Here is a 22,323-nt window from a genome sequence, read left to right as displayed (position 1 = left end):
CTCCTGAGATCATTTGAGACTTCCAAGATACCTCAGGCGAGGCCTCCTTCTTGGAACTTAGATTTAGTCCTTAGACTGTTGATGTCGAGTCCTTTCGAGCCTCTCCATGAAGCGTCTCTTAGGAACTTGACGAAGAAGGCTCTTTTCCTAACTGCTCTGGCGACGGCGAAGAGAGTTAGCGAAATTCAAGCCATTTGTATAAGCGAGTGGGCTTCAAAGGTGACAATGCGGTCTGCTCTTTGAGTCCCACACTTTCTTAGCAAAGAATGAAAACCCGTCTAACCCTTGGCCAGGAGCTTTGAAATTAAGGGTATGACAAGCCTTGTGGGCCAAGAAAACCTGAGAGAGCCCTGTGCCCTGTCAGGGCTCTAAAGTTTATGTTCCACAAGACAAAGGAGGTACGAGGTCCCTCAGATAATCTGTGGTGTTCGGTTAAACGGCCGAATATACCATTATCCAAGAATGCTTTGGCGTTTCTTTCTGAGGGACGTGATTAAGGAGGCTCATTCGTCTTACCAGAAGACCGATTTGAGCCTCTTGCGAGTGAAAGCTCACGAGGTCAGAGCTGTCGCAACCTCGCTTGCCTTCCAAAGGAACATGTCGATCAAGGACATCCTTGACGCCACCTTTTGGAGAGCAATTCAGTATTCGCCTCACACTACTTGAGAGATGTGAGAACGATATACGAGGACTGTTGTTCTCTTGGGCCATACGTTTCTGCAGACACAGTCTTGGGGGCTGAAGGTAGCTCTCTCCCTATCCCCCCTTAGTTAGGTTTAGGTTAGTTTTTAGTTGTTGTGTTCTTGGTTGTGGTGAGTCTTTGGTGAAGACCTCCCTCTCTTAGCTTAGTGTTCAGGGGGTCTTGGATAGTTGGTCAGGTGGTGGTCAGTTGCTTCGTTGCCCTCATATGTATGGCTCTATGCTCTTGTCACGTTGAGGTCACGTCCCAGTTGACAGAGCATCCAGAGCGCACCAGCACTACAGGTCTCCACCTGGCTGGCAGCTCTGATTAAGCACAAGCAGGCTTAAGTGACAGTAATCACAGAGTCTACTTTGCTAACAGGTGAGGAACCAAGGTGTACATCATCTACTTAATTTAAGTTGCCTGACAAATTCCTATTCTGTCCATGCTTCCACCACATCCGAAGGTGGGGATTCAGCTATATATATATATCTGTCAGGTAAGTTTCATGAACAAAATGTTATTGTTATAATACAATTAAGTTTGTTCATACTACCTGGCAGATATATATAATTAAGTGCCCACCACCTCCCCTCAGGAGACAGTGGCACTGATAAAATATGAATAGAAAATGGGAATGGTTCCTGATATCCGCCTCCCAGCGGCGGGAATGGGTACTACCACCTGGCCGCCCACTGCGTGTGCCGCGAGTTTTGAAATTCTGTCGGACTTCGGAGAATACAGCTATATATATATCTGCCAGGTAAGTATGAACAAACTTAATTGTATTATAACAATAACATTTTAATGGAGAAGGGGCAGTGCCATGGCAGTATAGATCGATAAATGATTAATAATTGTGTTAATTACCTCTTTGCTTAGCTATCAATGTAGTGCATTTTTTGTTAAACTTAACATTTTTAGTCCACAGGAAAATACAGTTATGATGATGATGATGATAATAATAATAATAATAATATTAACAATAATAATAAATGAACTGTTATGTACGTAGCTTTTCTTTTTTCTTCCTCACCATGAAACGAGTATATGCATATCGGCATCATAAACTCATTATCATTGTTCATACTGGAAAAATCATTACTAGAGTATGTGCTCACATATTCCTTTCATGCACTATTTTATGAATTTATCACGACACACATCCTGTCTGTTCACATAGTTGATAACTGTTCTTGAGAGAGAGAGAGAGTACAAAAAATGATGATGATGATAAACTATATTTACAATGATATATTGGTTATTCTTTACATAAGTTTTTGAAATATAGCCACAAATGTAGAATACAGCTTTGGGAAAATTATTTGTTGCTAAAATGTTTGCGAAAATTCATAAAACAGATCACAAGCAACAATATATATATATATAAATATATAATATATATCATATAGAATATTATTATATATATATATATATATTATCTATAATATTATTATATATATATATATTATATATCTATATATGATATATATTTATATATAATAGTAATAGATAATATATATAGATATATCTATTTATCATATATAAATTATATATAGATATCTATATATATTATATAATATAATATATATAATAATATATATATATATATAATATCTATTAAAAATTAATAATAAAAAAAAAAAAATTAAATATATATATTATATATATATATATAAAGTTAAAAATTAGATTAAAAAAAAAATTAAAGTAATCATTGGAAATTAATTGGATAATGAAGAATTATGAATAGCATAAAACACCCAAACAAGGAGATTATGATCAAAACACAATATGATAATCCAATGCTAAAAATCATAAAGCATAAATAAAATAAGAGACTGACAGACACACACCGTACTTACCTCATGATCAGAATGTTCCTCCTCAGCTGTATAATTGGTGGCATTATCTATGTTTGAGAGAGATGGTCTGATTGTGTCACCATCATTAAGGAAAGAAAGGTCATTAAAACACCATAATCTGGGGATGTAAAATGTCGTCTATCCCAGCTCCTGACTTGTGTAGTTTTCAGCCAATCGCATTTCACATCTGTGTTGATTCGCAGGGTTTCTATTTCCGTTTTATATCCCGTGGTAATGGCAGCACATGTCTTGCGTAATTCTGCAGCTATTGCTGTCAAAGCCGCTACACGTTTAGCTCTGTCCTTGTACATGTCACTTTTGACATTTCATAGGCATGGGTGTTGGCAGGTACAAGTCAATTACTAATTGTATGATTTCTTCTCTTGACCAGTGAATGTTGTAGTTTCTTTGCCGGACATGATGACTTCATACTTAGAACACCCTTTTGTAAGTGAGAGATCGATAATAAACTATGGTCCTGGAAACCTATTGTGCTTGACACCAGCGTTGGTTAAACAAACCACCGGACACATCAGTTTTCTGGGTTGTTTTACTCAAATCTACACTCATGGGTTACTCGCTAGTTTGCCCGTGGTTTCCCTATCTTTAATCACCTCCATTTGTGCCCGCCGATTACTCTCCCACATTGTGTCTTGAAACGGGGTATGGTAACAGTGTTTGCCCGTCGGGCACTGCCCGGTAGTGTGGACAGGGCCTTACAGGCAGGCTTTGGGAGTCATTACCGTAGTCCCTCATGGCATGTTGGTATTGGAGAGGCGAGTTGTGGTAATACTGATTAAGGAATAGTGGCATCTCTTCTCAGGGCACAGCATTTGTTATATTTGTTAATGAGATTGCTGCTAATGGCGGGACTATTCTTCATGAGATACGGGGCAGTCCTCTGATCCTTATAAGGTCAACTGTTGTGTCTTCTTCACCAGACATTACATGAGTCAAGAGGATATTTTATAGGACTGTCTCGTCCTTCTTGTAGTTAGTGTTTGTATAGCCTCTATGAAACAGTCATGTGGTCCTTTCGCCCTCCTTGGGGACAAAGCTCTCCTTATGGTACCACTTGTCGATGGCATTCCTTGTCACTTGTCAAGCTCTGTGATAGCCAATGAAAAAATCTTCCCATATTTTTCTATACCCATTTTCCATCATAAATAAGATACATAATTACTCCTTATGCCATTCACCTTTTGTAAATGATAGCATGAACTACTGCAACGTTAGGTTAATAAGTGATCTTCTGTTAGCTTCTGTATGGTTTGGTTGCTGTACATAGGAACTTGCTGTGCTGAGAAAGCATTGTTTAAGCTTGATGGCATGCAAACTACCATTCTTTTCAATAAAGTATACCTTAAAATGGGGCTTATGCATAAGAAATTATTATTTATTTATTTTTTTTAATTTTTTTTTTTTTTTATGTCTATCATCCTCCCAATTTGACTGGGTGGTATTTATAGTGTGGGGTTCCAGGTTGCATCCTGCATCCTTAGGAGTCCATCACTTTTCTTACTATGAGCGCTGTTTCTAGGAGCACACTCTTCTGAATGAGTCATGGAGCTACTTTAGCCTCTAGTTTTCTAGATCTTTTCGGGGATCTTGGGATCGTGCCCTCGGTTTCTATGGTTATGGGTTTACAATTTCCACTGACATATCCCATATCCTTCTTATTTCTATTTCCAGTCTTGATACTTATTCATTTTTACGTATGCAACTTACCTGGTAGTTACATATAGCTGTAGTCTCCGACGTCACGGCAGAATTTCGAATTTCGCGGCAGCGCTAATTGACTGGTTAGGTGATTCCCGTACCCCCTCCCTCTACCGGGGAATGTAGAACTACCACAACTAAACCTCAGAATTTTTCTGCCGTCGCAACCGGAACATCGGTTTTGTTTGGTGGAATTTCCTTGTTTTTTCACGACAGATACTCATCGATTTGGTGACGTACTCTTTGTGATTTGGCTTTCGGCAGTTGCTATTTATCTTTATTTAGCCAGATAGGCAACAATTATGTGATTTTCATCAAGGTTTAAATTTAAAATGTCAGATTCGGGATCTCACTTTAGGGTTTGCAGCAAGGGTTGCAAAACCAGGTTACTTAAAGCTAGGTTAGACCCGCACACTTTGTGCGTTAATTGCAGAGGTCAGAACTGTAGCAAAAGTTTAACATGTGATGAATGTAAGGATTTGACTGATAAAAGCTGGAAGGAGTTGGAGAGTTATATGAGAAAGCTAGAAAAAGATAAATTAAGGAAGCTTCATCTAGGACTTCTTACTTAGCTTCTCAGGAATTAGAGAGTCAGGATTTTCCTTGTTCTATGTCTAACCCAGATCCGCCTAACATATACCTGACCATGACACCGTTATTCCCGAACCCGACACCGTTGCCAGCTTACGGGAACAGATGGATTTAAGATTTAGCGTGCTTATGGCAGCAATGGATAAATTAGGAGAATCTGTGCATTCTTTGATGCTAGATAAGAATAAGAAAAGTGTTGTGTTAAGTGATAGTGCAGTGGAGGAGGCGGCTGTTCGGTCCTCTCGTTCTCCTAGGCCTGGGCCCCTGCCAAACTCCCCGGACATTGGGAGGAGGCATGCCGAAAGCCGAAGGGAGACGAGCGGAGTTGACATCCGAGCAGTCGTCCCCTCAGGCGATTCTGCTGCAAGTTCGGCTGAGGCAGAAGAGCAATGCTATAAAGGTGTTCGAGGAGTATCGCAGAAGTGTCTTTCGTCTTCTTCGAGCGCAAACGATTCGCCTCGCAGAGGTTGGAGGTTTAAGGACGAATCTCGTCCACTAAAGAGACAAGACAAGTTTCGCCAAGCCGCAATTCCCAAGAAGAAGATCACGGCTTCTGTGGAAGAGCCGTCATGTAGTTTTTGGGAGGCGCCGGAAGCGTTCTCTTCGACTTTTGAGGAAGTAGAGAGACCGATGTGAAGAAGAGGAGGAAAGATAAGTCCTTCCGTTCCAGTCGCGAGGTGACTGATAAGCGCCAGTCTGATGTACCTAGACGAGAGAAGGAGCTTACGCCAGTAGAGAAGCGCCAGCCTGATGACACGACAACTGCGTTACACCAGATGCCAAAGCGCCTGGCTTCTCAAGAAGCAGCCGCCAAACGCCAAGCTACTAGACGCACGGATTCGTGGACACGGCCAAGCGCTTTGATACGGTAGTATCAGACGCCAGGCGCCATACGCCTGACTTGATTGACTTGAACAGAGAGAGTTTACGAAACCAAGTCAAGTTTTGGGTGCTTCAGGGCATTCTAATAAATTCTTAGTAGAGATGAATAAAAAAAATTAGAGAATATTTTGGGGGTAGTTGGTAAGAAGCAGCAACCACTTCTTACTTCTACGCCTTCTTTAATTAGAACTTTACCGGAGGAGTCTCAAGAGCCACTGCAGTTGGTGGAGCAGGAGTTAGACTGTCCAGTGGATCAAGAACAAGCGAAGGACAATTTATCAGCAGGAGCGTCAGAAGGAGAAACAGTAGAAGGCGAGAAGGAGACTCAGTCGTCGGCATACAAACAATTACTTAACTTTTCCTAGATAACTTTCCAGAATCTTTTTTGCCAGCCACTCCCGCCTCACCTGAATCCCAGTATGCTAGGGATACTAAACCAGATTCTTCGACTTTCATTAAGCTGGTTTTGTCGATTTCAGCTAAAAAGGCGTTGAAAAAGATGGATGAGTGGTTGCGAGAAAGAGGGAGCAAGGTAGGACCATGTTTTTGTTTCCCTCCTTCGAGACTTTTAACTAAGAGCAGAGTTTGGTACAAAACTGGGGAAGCCTTCTCCCTGGGAGGCGCTGCTTCCTCCCATGGAGACTTCTCCAGCCTAGTGGACTCGTCCAGACGTTCTGCTTTGAATTCAGCAAAGATTTTCTTTACGAGTTGCGAATTAGATCATTTGCTGAAGGTGGTTTTCAGTCTTATGAAGTAATAAGCTTCTTGGATTAGTCGATTGGCGCCTTGGGAAGAAAGGGCAAAGTCTTTTAACCTGTCAGAAGAACATTTTAGTGACTTCTCCAATGTGATGTCCTGTATTGATAAAGGAATAAGGGATGAGCGACTGAAATCGCCTCCTTATTAACTGTGGGGATCCTCAAAGAAACGTCAGCAGTTTGGTGTAGCATTTACATCTAAGGGAGTAACAAGAACCCAGAAGTCGGCGCTTATGTTCGCTCCACTTGATAAGTGTAACCTTTTTCCTAAGGATTTAGTGTCTGAAATTTCTGCCTCTCTGGTCCAGAAAGCAACTCAAGACCTTTTAGCTCAGTCGGCCAAGAAAAGCCGAAAGGCCACGAACGACTTCGAGTGTACGCCCAGCGCCAGTTGCCGAGCAGGAGAAGCCCTTTCGGGGCAGAGCACCAACAAGAGGATTGCAGAGATCGAGGCCTAGAGTTAGGTTTGGTCCTAAGCCCAATAAGACAACAACTTCTAAGAAATGAGCAGGGAATCCTTCACACACCAGTAGGAGCCAGACTCCAGGAGTTCTGGCAAGTTTGGGAACGAAGAGGAGCAGATCCATGGACAGTATCGGTACTGAAGGAAGGATATTTGATTCCGTTTGTAAAACATCCTCCTCTGTCAAAGGTACCGATAGTTTTGACAGCTTACTCGTCAAACTTAGAGAAATGTTGCGCGTTGAGAAAGGAACTGTCGGCTCTATTAGAAAAAAGAGCGATAGAGCTGGTAAAAGATCAGAACACCCCAGGCTTTTACAATCGCCTATTCATTGTCCCGAAAACTTCGGGAGGGTGGAGACCAGTATTGGATGTCAGTGCCCTGAACAAATTTGTGAGCAAGACAAAATTTTCGATGGAGACCACCCAGTCGGTTTTGTCAGCACTTCGTCAAGGAGATTGGATGGCTTCCATAGACCTACAGGACGCGTACTTCCACATTCCAATTCACATAGACTCGAGGAAGTACCTAAGATTCGTGGTTCAGGGAAGGACATACCAGTTCAGGGCCCTATGCTTTGGGCTATCCACAGCGCCACAAGTATTCACAAGAGTCCTCTCATCAGTAGCAAGGTGGTTACACCTAGAAGAAATAAGAGTAGCGCTCTATTTAGACGACTGGCTGGTCCGTTCACAGTCGAAAGAAGGGTGTGTGAAGGATTTGCAGAAGACAATTCAACTGACAGAAGAGCTGGGTCTTCTAGTGAATTTCAAAATATCTCAACTGATTCCGAACCAAATTTTAACTTACCTTGGAGTGACGATGAACTCAGTAGTTTTTCGGGCTTTTCCGTCAGAACAGAGAGTGAGTTCATGCCTGAGAAAAGTCAATCAATTTTTAGCAAAAAAGACATGCTCAGCCAACGAGTGGATGAGTCTTTTGGGGACCTTAGCGTCAATAGAACAGTTTGTAACTCTGGGAAGACTCTACATGAGACCGCTTCAGTACTCCTCAGAGCAAGTTGGGAAGAAAGAGAGTCCCAGACACTTTTGTTTTTCCAATAACGGAGGAAATAAAGCAAGATCTCCTTTGGTGGAGGTCAGAAAAAAGACTCAAGGAGGGTCTGTCTCTTTGGCCACTGAACCCCAACCTTGCATTCTTCTCAGACGCCTCGGATCAAGGATGGGGAGCAGTGCTGGGAAAGAAGGAAGTGTCAGGCTTGTGGACAATCAGTCAAAGACAGTGGCATATAAATCTAAAAGAGCTAAAGGCAATACATTTGGGATTGAAGGCCTTTGCCAAGGAAGTACAGGGAAAAGTGGTCGTCATCAATTGCGACAACACCACAGCTCTCTCGTACATCAAGAAACAAGGGGGGACTCACTCCTTCTCTCTGTGCGAAGCGACGAGGGAGTTACTCATCTGGGCGAAAGAAAATCAGACAAGAATGCTCACCAGGTTTGTACAGGGGAGATACAATGTAAGAGCGGACGAGTTGAGCAGGAGAAATCAGGTACTACCTACAGAGTGGACTCTGCACTTACAGGTATGCCAGCAGTTGTGGAATCTGTGGGGAAGACCTCTAGTGGACTTGTTTGCCACGGAAAAGACAACAAGATTGCCAATATATTGCTCCCCCGTACCCGACAAGAAAGCGTTTGCTTTAGACGCAATGCTGCTAGATTGGTCGGACTTGGACCTCTATGCCTTTCCTCCAATGAAAATGATCAGGGCAGTATTGACAAAGTTCAGGCAACACGCAAATGTCAGAATGACGTTAATAGCTCCATTCTGGCCAGCAAGAGAATGGTTCCCGGAGATCCTGGACCTTCTAATAGACTACCCGAGGAAACTTCCAGAGCGAGTAGATTTACTCAAACAACCTCATTTCAGGAGATTCCACGAGAATATCCACACTCTACGTCTGACCCGCATTCAGACTGTCGAGCGTAACCCTCAGACACAGAAGGGGTTTTCGAGACGAGCTTCACGGGCTATTTGCCAGGCCAAGAAGAGAATCTTCAGCAGCGGTCTACCAGGCAAAATGGTCAATTTTTAGGGCCTGGTGTAGACAGCATGGAGTCTCGTCTACTAAAACCTCTATAATTCAAATGGCAGACTTCCTTATTTTCCTTAAAACAGAAAGGAAACTCTCGACTCCTACTATCAAAGGATACAGGGCCATGCTTATCCTCAGTATTCAAGCATAGGGGAATGGATGTCTCAAACAATCAGGAACTGTCAGATTTATTAAAATCCTTTGATACAAAGAAACAGGAAGGAAATAAGGTGATCTCTTGGAATCTAGATATAGTGCTCAAAATGGCTTCTATCTACGAGGTTTTGAATCCGTTGAAGTGAGATAGCTTTCAGAGATCTCACTAGGAAAACATTATTCTTAGTGGCTCTAGCGTTGGCCAAAAGGATAAGTGAAATTCACGCCATCGATAAAAGAGTGGCATTGCACAAGACAAAGCAATATGCACATCGACGATTGGCTTTTTAGCAAAGAACGAGTCACCCTCACAACCATGGCCTCGTTCGTTTGAAATAAAGGGCCTCTCAGAGTTAGTAGGAGAGGGAGAACCAGAGAGATCATTATGTCCAGTAAGAGCCCTGAAGTATTATATCACAGGACTCAACAATAAGAGGAGGGTCAGACAACCTTTGGTGTTCAGTAAGAAATCCTTCGAGGATATTATCTAAGAATGCAATATCCTTTTTTTGAGGGATTTAATAGTTGAAGCTCACTCTCAGTTGGGAGAACCAGAGGTTGATTCTGGCTAGAGTGAAGGCCATGAAGTCAGAGCTGTTGCAACTTCTATGGCGTATAAACGCAATTTATCTTTAGACGCCATTATCAATGCGACGTATTGGAAATGTAAGTCAGTGTTTGCAACACATTATTTAACAGAGATTCAAGCAGTGTACGAAAACTGTTCCACATTGGGACCTTTTGTAGTACTGGCACGGTGTTGGGTAAGGGAAGAAAGGAAGTCATCCTTCCTAATAATTTTTAACTTGATCTTTGGTGTTGTTTTTAAGGGTGTCTGAGGGTACGGAAGTGTACTAGTGGTACCCTACAGTCCATTTAGGTAAAGGGTCAAAATATTTAGGTGAAGGTGATTCCCATGTTGTTGTTGTCCTTATTGTTTATTGTGTACGGCTCCATGAGCAGACGTATAATTATCGCATGGTCAGTCCACGGTTAGTCCTAGACTGCATGTAAGTGTCTATAGCATGGCGCTCAGATCCATATATCACGCCAATGTTTGGTACACTTCTTTAGCTTGGTGCGTGGCTCTATATACCCCGCCAATGCTGGTACGTATATAGCTTGGCGCACGTTCCATAGCCTCGCCAATGCTGGGGTACGTGTCTATAGCTTGACGCAAGGCTCCATGTACTTCGTCAAGGCTTTCAAGATCAGCAGACTTAAGAGGCAGTAACCTTCAAGTCAGCTATCTTAAAAGGTAAGGACTAAAAGAGAAACTACTAAATTCCAATAGAAATTCCTCATTAAATATGGTTAGCTGCCATGGTCCCACCTCCAAATGTGCCAATCAGCTATATGTAAACTACCAGGTAAGTTGCATACGTAAAAATGATATTTTATGATAAAATAATGTTTTACGTATACTTACCTGGTAGTTACATCATTAGAGCCCACCCACCTCCCCTCACATGGACAGGTAGGCATCAAATTCTGAGGTTTAGTTGTGGTAGTTCTACATTCCCCGGTAGAGGGAGGGGGTACGGAATCACCTAACCAGTCAATTAGCGCTGCCGCAAAATTCGAAATTCTGCCGTGACGTCGGAGACTACAGCTATATGTAACTACCAGGTAAGTATACGTAAAACATCATTTTATCATAAAAATATAATTTTTTCCCTCTCTTTCTCTTTAACTCTGGTGTCCCATGGTATTGCGACCTAAATGAGTTATACTTTCTTCTTGATTTTTGTCAATCAACATCATGTCTGGTCTATTTGCACGTATCACCCTATCTGTTCTGATACCATAGTCCCAGAGGATCTTTGCTTGATCGTTTTCTATCACTCCTTCAGGTTGGTGCTCGTACCACTTATTACTGCAAGGTAGCTGATGTTTCTTGCACAGGCTCCAGTGGAGAGCTTTTGCCACTGAATCATGCCTCTTTTTGTACTGGTTCTGTGCAAGTGCCGGACATTCGTTTGCTATGTGGTTTATGGTCTCATTTTTTGTATTGCACTTCCTACATATGGCGCCCTGGCAGAGTGGATTAGGTCGTCAATGGACTGGTTAAGCAACATTGGGGCTGGTCAGTCGTTGGATGGGTAACCACTCTCCTCGGCATTGATTCCGTGGGAAAGGATCTTTACCATAATTTCCTCAGTCTACTCAGCTGTAAATGAGTACCTATTCCTGATGGGTTAGGGTCCAGCTATGGGTTAAATAGCAAAACTCAGCAATGATGGAAAGAAATGAAGGATTAAAAGACAACGATGTAAATGGAACCTCTGGCAACAGAGGAGCTTTGTCCGGCAGCCAGGTATTCAGCCCAGTTGAAGGGGAAGACGGTTAGGTACTTTGAGGTCGTCATCCAGCAACTGACCACCACAAGAACAGTAACCAACAGCCTGAGACTGGAGCTACAGAAGCAAACCAGAGGAAGAAATGGACAAGAGAAGAAAATAAGGAAATATGGAGATGCTACATCAGAAGCAACCCAGCGGAGAGAGGATATAGAAGAAAGTTGGTCAACATCTGGAATGAGAGGAATAACACCCCCCAAACAGAACAGAGACTGGCAGACCAAATAAAAAACATAAAGAAAAAGAACTGGCTCTCCCCAACAGAAAGAGAAGAAATGGAAAGGGAAATGACACACGACCATGAATTACAAGAAGACGAACTGAGAGACGATGCCACAGAAGACGACAGGGATGATGAGGTATCAAACAACGACACATGAAGAAACGCCGACTAAGTAACAGAGAGGATGGAATGGGTAGAAAAGATTAGACAATGGATGGAGCCAGATACAGAGAGAACAAACATCCCCTCCATGAAAGCCTACAACACCAAGAAATTAAAGGAGAAAATAAGTGAGGTCAATGAAATAATGGGAATAATACACACCACCAGTATCACAGAAACAAATAACTTGGCATATGCAGGAGCAAGATTTGTAGCAGAACTGATAGAGATACGAAGACCAACACCACCAACCCAACAGAAACCAAAACAGCAACCGCCTTGGAAAAGCAAATCATGGTGATGAGATCTGACTTGAGTAAACTGAAAAGAGATGGCAGAAAAAAGGCTAAGAAGCAAGAAAACAAGGGAGGAACTCAACGAGAAATACAAAGTACAAGAGAGGGGACTAAATAACACAATAGAAGATGTAAAACAGAGGCTTAAGGCCAAAGCACATAAGATCCAATGGTACATGAACAGGAATAAGGGATACCAACAGAACAAACTATTTGGAACCAACCAGAAAAGACTATACAGCCAACTAAGAGGGGAAGACAACCACCAAGAAATCCCTGAAGTCGAACCAAGTAAGAGACTCTGGGAAAACATATGGAACAATCTGGTATCACACAACAAACATGCAACATGGCTCCAGGAAGTCAAGGAAGTAGAAACAGGGAGAATAAAACAAAGATTCACAGAGCTCACGACAGACACAGTCAGACACCAACTAAAGAAAATGCCAAACTGTAAAGCCCCAGGTCCCGATGAAGTCCATGGATACTGTCTCTAAAACTTCAAGACCCTACACCCACGAATAGTAGAACAACTCAGCATTGTATCACAAATCACCATGCGCCCAAAATGGATGGGGCACCACAGGAGGAACATCCTTTGTACAAAGAGGCAAGAGTACGGTAAATATAGCCAGTAACTACAGGCCTATCACCTGCTTACCGATAATGTGGAAGTTACTAACAACTACCTAGAGGAGACAAACACCATCCCTCACCAACAGAGAGGCTGCAGAAGGAAGTGTAAGGGCACAAAAGACCAGCTCCTGATAGACAAAATGGTAATGAAGAACAGTAGGAGAAGGAAAACCAACCTAAGCATAGCATGGATTGACTAAAAGAAAGCCTTCGACATGATACCACACACATGGCTAATAGAATGCCTGAAAACTTTTTTTTATTTTTATTAAAAAAAATAAAAAACAAAAAAACAGGGATTCTGGTGGCTGGTATGTCAGAGTTCTGTGTTCGTGCAGGGTTCGTTGTCTGGTAAACTGTATACTGCACTGGTATAAAGGAAGCCTGAATGACTGGCCTTATTCAAGGGGGTTTTGTCTCCTGGTATGCTGGTATAACTATTCGTGGCCAGGTAGGGTTTGTCATCATGTATTCATGCTGGTATTTTTTTCTAGCTCTGCTAGTATTATTCTTCTTTTGTTGACATGTTTTGACCTCCTCAAAGGTCAGCATCGGGACAAGTTAGCACAGGAACTGAAGAATCAGTGTCTTTTTGGTCGTATTTATAGTGGTTCAGCTCAGGCGAAGTCTAGGATCCCGCACGGATGGTCGCAGTTCTTCTCGATTGTGAGTGCTCAGGTGTACCTGGGGATGACCGCTGGAATTCCTTACATCCTGTAGATGTTCCTGATTGGCTGGCTTGTTTGTGGGACTATTCACAGTCATCCTCTTGGTGACAGTAGGAAGGAGAAAAGTTTCATTTGTAATGTTCTAGTTCGGCTTATTATGGCTGAGTCTGTGAGTCATTTTCGCACTACCTTACACTCTGGTTGATGTAGCAAGACTGCTTCTCACGACCGTGGTTGACCCACCACCAAACTCATTCTGGCAACTACCCAAACAATTGAACAACTGACAATCGTTAGTTAGAAGCTATTACACGTATAGTACTTACGAACTAATACATGAAATAACGAAACACAAAGCTTTTCCCTACTAAATGCAAATACAACAAAACATAATACCTTCCTTTCATACAATACACATTTCCACTTACATAAATGAGGAAAATATTGTGAGGACATAGATTGACAGGTATCTGAGTACTGATGCTTTATTGCCCGAGCATGAGGTATACAATGACAGGTACGGATGGACATGTAGTACCTGGGTCAGGTCGACAGAGGTCCGAATGCTGAGGCTGACAATTTGTTTGTTTACAGACAATTAAATGATATGCACATACGTAGTCTGTGTACACATGATTATTGTATTGGCGGAAAGCCCAAAGAATTCTACATAGACTGATATACATAGGGATCTTAGCAAGCCGTTGAATGATAATAAAAACATTGGAAAGACGTTGGCTTTACAATATATGTAAAGATACATTACAACCTGCGGTAAAGTACAGTCTCTCTTGTAGGGATGCACCGATACCAAATTTTTGGCCGATACCGATACCAACTTTTAAAGTCAATACCAATACCGATATCTGTTACCTCCATATTACTGTTATTTAGGAGAATATGTATTGTTACTAGAATCATTCTTGTCAAAAGTTGAAAGGTGTTTCAGAGTGAGCGCGGAAGCGGAAAAAATATTTTTTTCAAAAAATCACAGCGCGCTTAGTTTTCAAGATTAAGAGTTCATTTTTGGCTCCTTTTTTTGTCATTGGCTGAAGTTTAGTATGCAACCATCAGAAATGAAAAAAAATTATCCATTATCATATATAATAATGCGATATATGATAGCACAAAAACGAAATTTCATATATAATTGTATTCAAATCGCGCTGTGCGCAAAACGGTTAAAGGTTACAAGTTACTTTTTTTTTCGTTGTAATGTACACTAAATTGCAATCATTTTGGTATATAACACATTGTAAAACGATAAAAGCAACACAGAGAAAATATTATCACAAAATAATGCATGAATTCGTAACGCGCGGACGTAAACAAATCAAAAATTCACCATAAATCTAAATATTGTCCTAGAGACTTCCAATGTCTTTCAAAATGAAGACAAATGATTGAATATTACTATACTGTAAGAGTATTAGCTTACAATTGCAGTTTTCGACCATATCTGACGAGTTAAAGTTGACCGAATGTCGAATTTTTTTATATATATATTTTTTATATGCAATTTTTTCAGAAATAAGAAAAGCTACAACCTTCAAATATTTTTCGTTTTATTCTACATGAAATTGCTCACATTTTCATATATTAAACTCTATGAAATGCCTAATATAAAACGGAGCAAATATTCCGAGAATGGGACGTACGCATTTCGGAGATTTGTGGCGGAGAATCCGCGCGCTTAGGAAGGAAAGATTTTTTTTTAAATTCACCATAAAATCTAATATTTTGCTAGAGACTTCGAATTTGTTTCAAGATGAAGATAAATGACGGAATATTACTAGACTGTAAGAGTTTTAGCTACAATTACATTTTTCAACCATTTCGGTAGAGTCAAAGTTGACCGAACGTGGTTTTTTTTCTATTTATCGTGATTTATATGCAAATATTTCAAAATGAGAAAGCTACAACCTTCAATTATTTTTAGTTGTATTCTACATGAAATTGCGCACATTTTCATATATAAAACTTTATGTAACGGCTAATTTAAAATGGTGCAAACATTACCACAATCGCATGTATGATTTTTTCGGAAGAGTTACCGCGCGGACGTAAAGAAAATTTTATTTTTTTTCATAAATTCACCATAAATCGAAATATTGTGCTAGAGACTTCCAATTTGTTTGCAAAATTAAGGTAAATGCTTGAATATTACTAGAATATAAGCGTTTTAGCTTACAATTGCGTTTTTCGACCATTTCGGTAGAGTCAGAGGTGACATAAGGTTGAAATTTTGGCAATTATTGTTATTTATATGAAAAAATATCCTCAAAAAACTGATAAAAGCTACAACCATGGGTTGTTTTTAGTTGTATTGTGCATGAAATTGCGCACATTTCCATATATAAAACTTTATATAACGGCTAATTTTAAAATGGTGCAAACATTACCACAATCGCATGTATGATTTTTTTCGGAAGAGTTACCGCGCGGACGTAAGGAAAAATTTTTTCATAAATTCACCATAAATCGAAATATTATGCTAGAGACTTCCAATTAGTTGTAAAATTAAGGTAATCTATTGAATATTACTAAAATATAAGAGTTATAGCTTACAATTGCGTTTTCGACCATTTCGGGAGAGTCAAAGTTGACCAAAGGTTGAAATTTTGGCAATTATCGTTATTTATATGAAAATATCTCAAAACTGATAAAAGCTACAATCATGAGTATTTTATTGTTGTATTCTACATAAAAATGCGCACATTTTCATATATAATACTTCATGTAACGGCTAATTTACAATGGTACAAAAATTATGTCAAAGTAATGAAATAATTTCCGAGATGTGTCACAGATACTTTTTAGTGCGGCAAGAAAGAAATTCGCGCTTGCGCGCCTGCGTAACGATTGTAAACAAAACACACCTTGATCGTGAACTCCCAGCATCCCCCAAGGTGCGTGATTCAAAAGTTTTCGGCTGGTAGGCCTATATAAAGTATTTTCCTCGTAATTAAAAAAAAACTTTTGTAAGTCAACGTAAAATACGTCCAGTCGGCACACGAGAGACAAAAAATTTCAACGTAAAATACGTCCAGTCGGCAGTAAAGGGATAATAGGGTTATATGAACTCCACGTGTCTAATTCCAAGCTGCAACAGTAGCAGTAAAGTAACTAATTGCACCATTCATATATACCATACCTGTACTGCACATCTTAAAATAGTGCCCATCTCCAAGAGGAATGGCAGTGACTCTGCTGATAGAGTAGACAAACACCATAGTTAATTAAAATTTGAATTACAATAATAAATTAAATACACTGTACAGTATTAAGATACCAACTGTTTTTAAAAGATAAACAATGAACCTATATACAATCATATGCCTATATATAGTTTGTTTGGTGGGCTTTGTTAATATATATACATATTAGGAAACCTAGAAGGGTTTTAAATTTCTATACTAATGACAAAAGTATCAGCTGGTGGCCAGAAATTCACCGATACCGATACCTGGGCACATCCCTACTCTCTTGTCAAAGTTTCGACACCCAGGAACACCTGAGCACTCGCTCTCAAGAAGAACTCGCCGACCATTCTTGCAGGCTCCTAGGACTTCGCTTGAGACTGGCTCAGCCAATGAGAAATCGGCACCTGAGCTGAGCCACTACAAATACCACCACCAAGACACTGCTTCCCATCTCAGGTTACGTATTTCGTGCACAGGCGCGTTACGTAACTCTCGTCATTTTAAACCACCTACAATTTGACAAGTATGGCCTCTAAGAGACCCCTGTCGCCCGGTAATCCCAGGGAGGACCCGCCCTTGGAGGACGAGCAAGGCTTCGCCACCGTAAGGAAGAAGAAGAAGAAACAGAAGAAGATTGTACCACCGATTTCGACCAATAATAACCTGCTCCCTACGACATCGCACCGAATACGGCGAGTTTTGCGGAATTTCCGGCACTCCCCAAGTTCAAAGCTGTTGTTATCGAGGGCCAGACTTCATATGCTGCAGTCAGGGCCCTCGAGAAAAAATATCAGAAGCCAACCTAATAGCCAGACCGAATTAAGGGGAGAATTCATAATTACTCCCTCGGACCAAAAAGCTGCTGAACTACTGAGGAAAGACAACCTGTGCACCTTCTTGATCCTGCTTCAAAAATAAGCAAGGGAGATATGCAAAGTCCCCAAATACATAACTATCGAAAGAGTCCTCGAGGTTCCCAACATCATGGAAGCCAAGAGATGTACTGCAAAAGATGGACAGGAAACTCTTGAAGATAGAAGCGACCTTCAAGGGCCAAATTCCAGCCAGGGTCAGCCTTGGGATTCTTGGCACTTATGAGACAGAAGCCTTCGTACCAGAGCCTCTGAGATGCTTCAAGTGTCAGAGGTATGGACACCACAAGAACGAATGTAAATCAGAACACATCTGTGAGTGGTGCAGTGCGAAACACGAGACAGAAGTGTGCTTGAAAAAGTACAAGGAAAAGGGCCACACAGTTGCCCGATTGCCCTAACTGCAGCCAGCAACATCATGCTTGGTTTAAGGGATGCCCAGTCAGACTGCAGAGGATTTGGAAGAGCGAAGGGCATCCCATCCTCCACTGCAAGACCTCGGCAACCATCACCGACCAGGAAACCTCCCAGCAACCCCAGGTTCGATCCTAGAACGAACCTACCTCCTGTACCACAAACCACCCAACCTTCCTCCCAACCTCCTCGATCCCGGCATTACATCCCCACCCCCTCATCCATCTCCATATCGCCAAACTCCCGCCCCTCTACCTCCTCCCCTACTCCCCCAACCCCTCAGGTTACCCCCCTAACCCCTGCATCGCCGAAGACGTCGATTCCTGCTCGTGCCGAAGCAGGAACCCAGACAGAAGACGCAGTTGAAGAAGAAATGCAGACCGAGACACCGACTGTAGCTCCTGTTTTGTTTAAAGAAGCAGGAACACAAACAGAGGAGTTTGTAGCTAAGCAAAACAGCGAAACTCAGACCTGCAAACAAGAATACAGAACTTCAAGCGTCGGAAACGAATACTTCCTCGTAGGAGAATATCAGATCAGGAAGTTCCTGCTGACCTACGAGGAGTTTGAGGCATTTTTAAATAGAGCCATCTCCAATAACGACAGTGGACAGTGGTCATTCACTGCGTTCTCTGAGCTCGTCCACGCTCTGTTGGACCTAGAGATCAGTCTCCCAGATGACCTCCTGTTAGAAGATTTCAGATACAGATCTCAAACATAAAGATCGCAGCTACATGAAAAGTGCTGTTTATAGCATTAACTGCTTTTTCTTTTACTAAACAATCCTCCTTTCCCCTCCGTTTTTCGGCCGCCTCACGTCTAACGACCGAATATTTCAACTGTCACTCTAACTACCGCTTAAGCTGTCGCTTATTTTTGTTATCCTGTTTCTAAAACTGATAATATTTCGTTTTTCCTTCGTCGTTCCCTATTGCTAAACGATCGACGCTCTCTGCTTTTTTTTTCTCGTAAAGTGAAATATGGTACTTGAACTCAATAGAGTTGCGCTTTTTTTTCCGTTTTTCTACGACTATAAATTTTTTCGATTTCATTACTGGCTATCTCTGACTCGCCAGGACTCGCTACTATCGATCTTTATCTTCTACTAATGGGTACCTTAGGGTTTAAAGGGGTTTGTAACCTTGCCTATTCACTTTTCCTTTCACCTTTGAAATCCATACCATTCCACCTGCACATTCCATAGAAATCATAAATAAAAAGATCGCCTCATATCCTTAAATCACCAATGCATCTAAAAAATAATTCAAATGACCTACGGGCTGCTACATTAGCTAAAGCCCGTGCCTGCATAAAGCCAGCTTAATACTCCAACAACAACAACACTGCTTCTCCAGTTCCTCTGCTAACTCTTCCAGATGATGACATTCGAGCATGTCGAAAACGTGTCAACAAAAGAAGAAGAATACCAGCAGAACTAGGAAAAATACCAGCCAAAATACCCGACGATGAACCCTGACTGGCAACGACCAGTTATACCAGCATACCAGTCGACGAATCCTGCTTAAACAAGGACTCTGATAAACCAGCCACCAGAATCCCTGGTTTTTTCTTTTTTAAATAAAGATAAAAAAGCATTCCTACATACTTTTTGTTAAATGGCAGTATGAATATTGGCCAGTTATTAAATAATATTGCTGAGCCAGAAAAGCTATTGATAAGAACAGAAAAGTTATCATATAAAATTAATTTGCTAAACACAGCCATTCAAAATTTATATCATATGTTTGAAAGAGGGTCTTCTTCCAAGATGATTATTATTATTATTATTATTATTATTATTATTATTATTATTATTATTATTATTATTATTATTATTATTATTATTATTATTATTATTATAGTGGCAGTCACATAATCATACTCAAAGCAGAGGACTTTTTGCATGTAGCTAGTCTTTTTCAGTTAGTACAGCAGTCTTCTTTTGAACCCTATGATATTTTACTTTCAGCTCCAGGCTCAGGATCTTCTGAATCAGAATCTTCAGAAACTGGATCTGCAGAAAATCAATTTTCAGGAATGGGATCTTCAGGAACAGGGTCTTCAGAAGTGCAATCTCAGAGCAGAATTTTCCAATCCAAGTCGGCCTCTTCTTCATCCTGTTCATATTCCTATTCGAGGAAGACCAGCTTTTCTCGTAGACAATAAATATCAACATAGGTTTTTGGACATGATTTAAGATGGCTGTTGTGACTCTTGACGTAAGATGGTTATACCTACTCTGATTGAAATTGGCTATAGTTTATCCACTGAACGTTCTAAAAAGAATCACAGGCTTTTAAGAAAAAAATGGTTTGTTAACTCCTAAACATATTATAACCTTTGTATCTTTTCCTCAAAATTGCTTATAAGGTTAATTATGTGCCTTTTTGCTTTGGTTCATCAAAATTGGAGAGTAAGTTCTGCAAATAAATTTTCAAAATTCCTTGGCTTTTTATTTGCATTTATCACAAGTATTTGTTGATTTCAAGGTAGGTTGCAAAGCATAAAAATCCACAGCTTCAACAAAAATAGGATTATTTGACAGAAAGATCCAGCAAACCACACAAGGTCTGAGTTCTTAAGCCTCGGGAAAAACAAGTCTTGTTTCATTAATATGAGGCTTAGAAACCTACTGATGACCGGCTGTCAATTGACCAAACTCGAGAAATAGTAGATAGATAAGCTTTTTAAATTGATCACATTATCTTTACAAACATTATATACGTTACTTATTTTTGCTCCAAATACAGATAGAGTCAGGAATAATAGAATAAAAACCTTTCATTGCATAACCATTGTGAATGTGGAAAGAAACTGGGCACCTGTATGCAAGATGCTACTGAACAAATAGCAAATTTTGAACCATATCTCAACTAGCAGCCAGCCCATGAGACCGAATTTATAAGCCAGTTAAAAAAGGAAAATTTCATTCTGCCTCCAACAGTTATAGCCAAAACTTGTTGCCAATGCAAATTTTGCATGAAAGTCGACTTCCTCCCTATATGCGGTTCAGGATTTCGCGGCTTCACCGATTTTGCAAGAAACTTTTCTGTGGAACACATTATTCGCAGAAAAGAATTCGCTAATTTGCGGAAATTTTTCACTAATTGTTTTATTTTCATCTAATTTTTGCAAATGCTTTTTTTAGTGATAAAACTATTAAAATAGTGATTTCTAAACAAGTGTTTTTGGAGGGGTGTGAAGTATTTGCGGATTTTTAGTAATTCCCTCGGGGGTGGGGCCTTGTAGTACCTGTCCCCGCCCAGGGAATAAATGGAGCCCTGTGTAATTATTTGTTGGAATGATAGCCCAAAATACTAATGCATTATACCAACCTGAAGGAAAAGTCCACTTTAGCCCAAAAATCTGTCTGGTTTTACCCATAGGGTTTTAGCAAAATTTTCATTGATTGTACACATCCTGACTTCCTTGCAAATTTCTATTATAACAGGCAGTCCCCGGGTTACGAACGGTGTCGGACTTACGACGCTTGTCTAATAGACGTTAATTTCCAGGGTTACTGGAAGATGAAATATGACACCAAAAACTGCCAAATAAGTTTAATATTTGAATGTTTTTTTAAATGAAAAATGCCATAAGAATGCAGTTTTACATAGGTTTTCAATGCACCCAAAGCATTCTAAAAGTACGGTTTTCTTAGGAATTTTTGACGATTTTTCGGCTTACGACGCGTCCTCAATAACAGAACCCCCGTCGTAAACCCGAGGGAACCTGCCGTTTATATGATAACTTTTTAAAGATTGTGAATGGGTTTGGTTGGTAGTCTGAAATATTGCTTATTCCTCGAAGGAGTAAATTCATATACGTACAGTAAGGCTCCTCAGTTTATCCATATCTTCATTATCCAGAACTCCAACCCCGCCAAAAGATATATACTTGCATAACACATAAAGTTGCTGATGGTTGACAATGCTGTGCAGCCCCTCCAGGAAAATGTTTGGTAAACAGTGCTTACACTCAAAAACAGACTGAGAAAGGTTTAGGGATGGAAGAGGCCTGGTTGAAGTTTGCGAGGTAGGTTCAGAGGGCTGGTTGCCAATTGGAAAGGGAGGGAGGGCAGTAAGGCTGTTGTAGAGGAAACTCATTCAGAGAGGGGGTTGGTTTGGTTGTTTTGGAATGGGTGGTTGGAGCTTGGGAGAAGTTTTTCCACCTGGCTGAGGGGGAGTGGATGGGGATGCAGTGTTTGGATGGTTGAAGAGGAAGGCAGACATATAATGTGCCCTGAAGCTTCTTTTTTTTTGTTTTGTTGTTCTTAATGGTTGTTTATGACTTTTCCAGTTCTATTTAAAGGAT

General features: G+C 40.7%; 1 protein-coding gene across 1 annotated transcript in view; it reads left to right on the top strand.

Moving 5' to 3' along the window:
- The window catches only part of LOC135220026 (uncharacterized), a 425,700-nt gene extending 405,459 nt beyond the window's left edge, over positions 1–20,241 (top strand). The window contains exon 3 of the mRNA XM_064257350.1: positions 19,979–20,241. Within this exon, the coding sequence (XP_064113420.1) occupies positions 19,979–20,206 (228 nt within the window). The 3' untranslated portion in view covers positions 20,207–20,241. The remainder of the gene's footprint in view (positions 1–19,978) is intronic.
- The last annotated feature ends 2,082 nt before the right edge of the window (positions 20,242–22,323 follow it).

This window comes from Macrobrachium nipponense, chromosome 1 (assembly GCF_015104395.2).
Source record: "Macrobrachium nipponense isolate FS-2020 chromosome 1, ASM1510439v2, whole genome shotgun sequence".
Classification (NCBI taxonomy): Eukaryota; Metazoa; Arthropoda; class Malacostraca; order Decapoda; family Palaemonidae; genus Macrobrachium; species Macrobrachium nipponense.
Note: the sequence above shows the minus strand (reverse complement) of the source record. Positions and strands in the feature narration are given on the sequence as shown.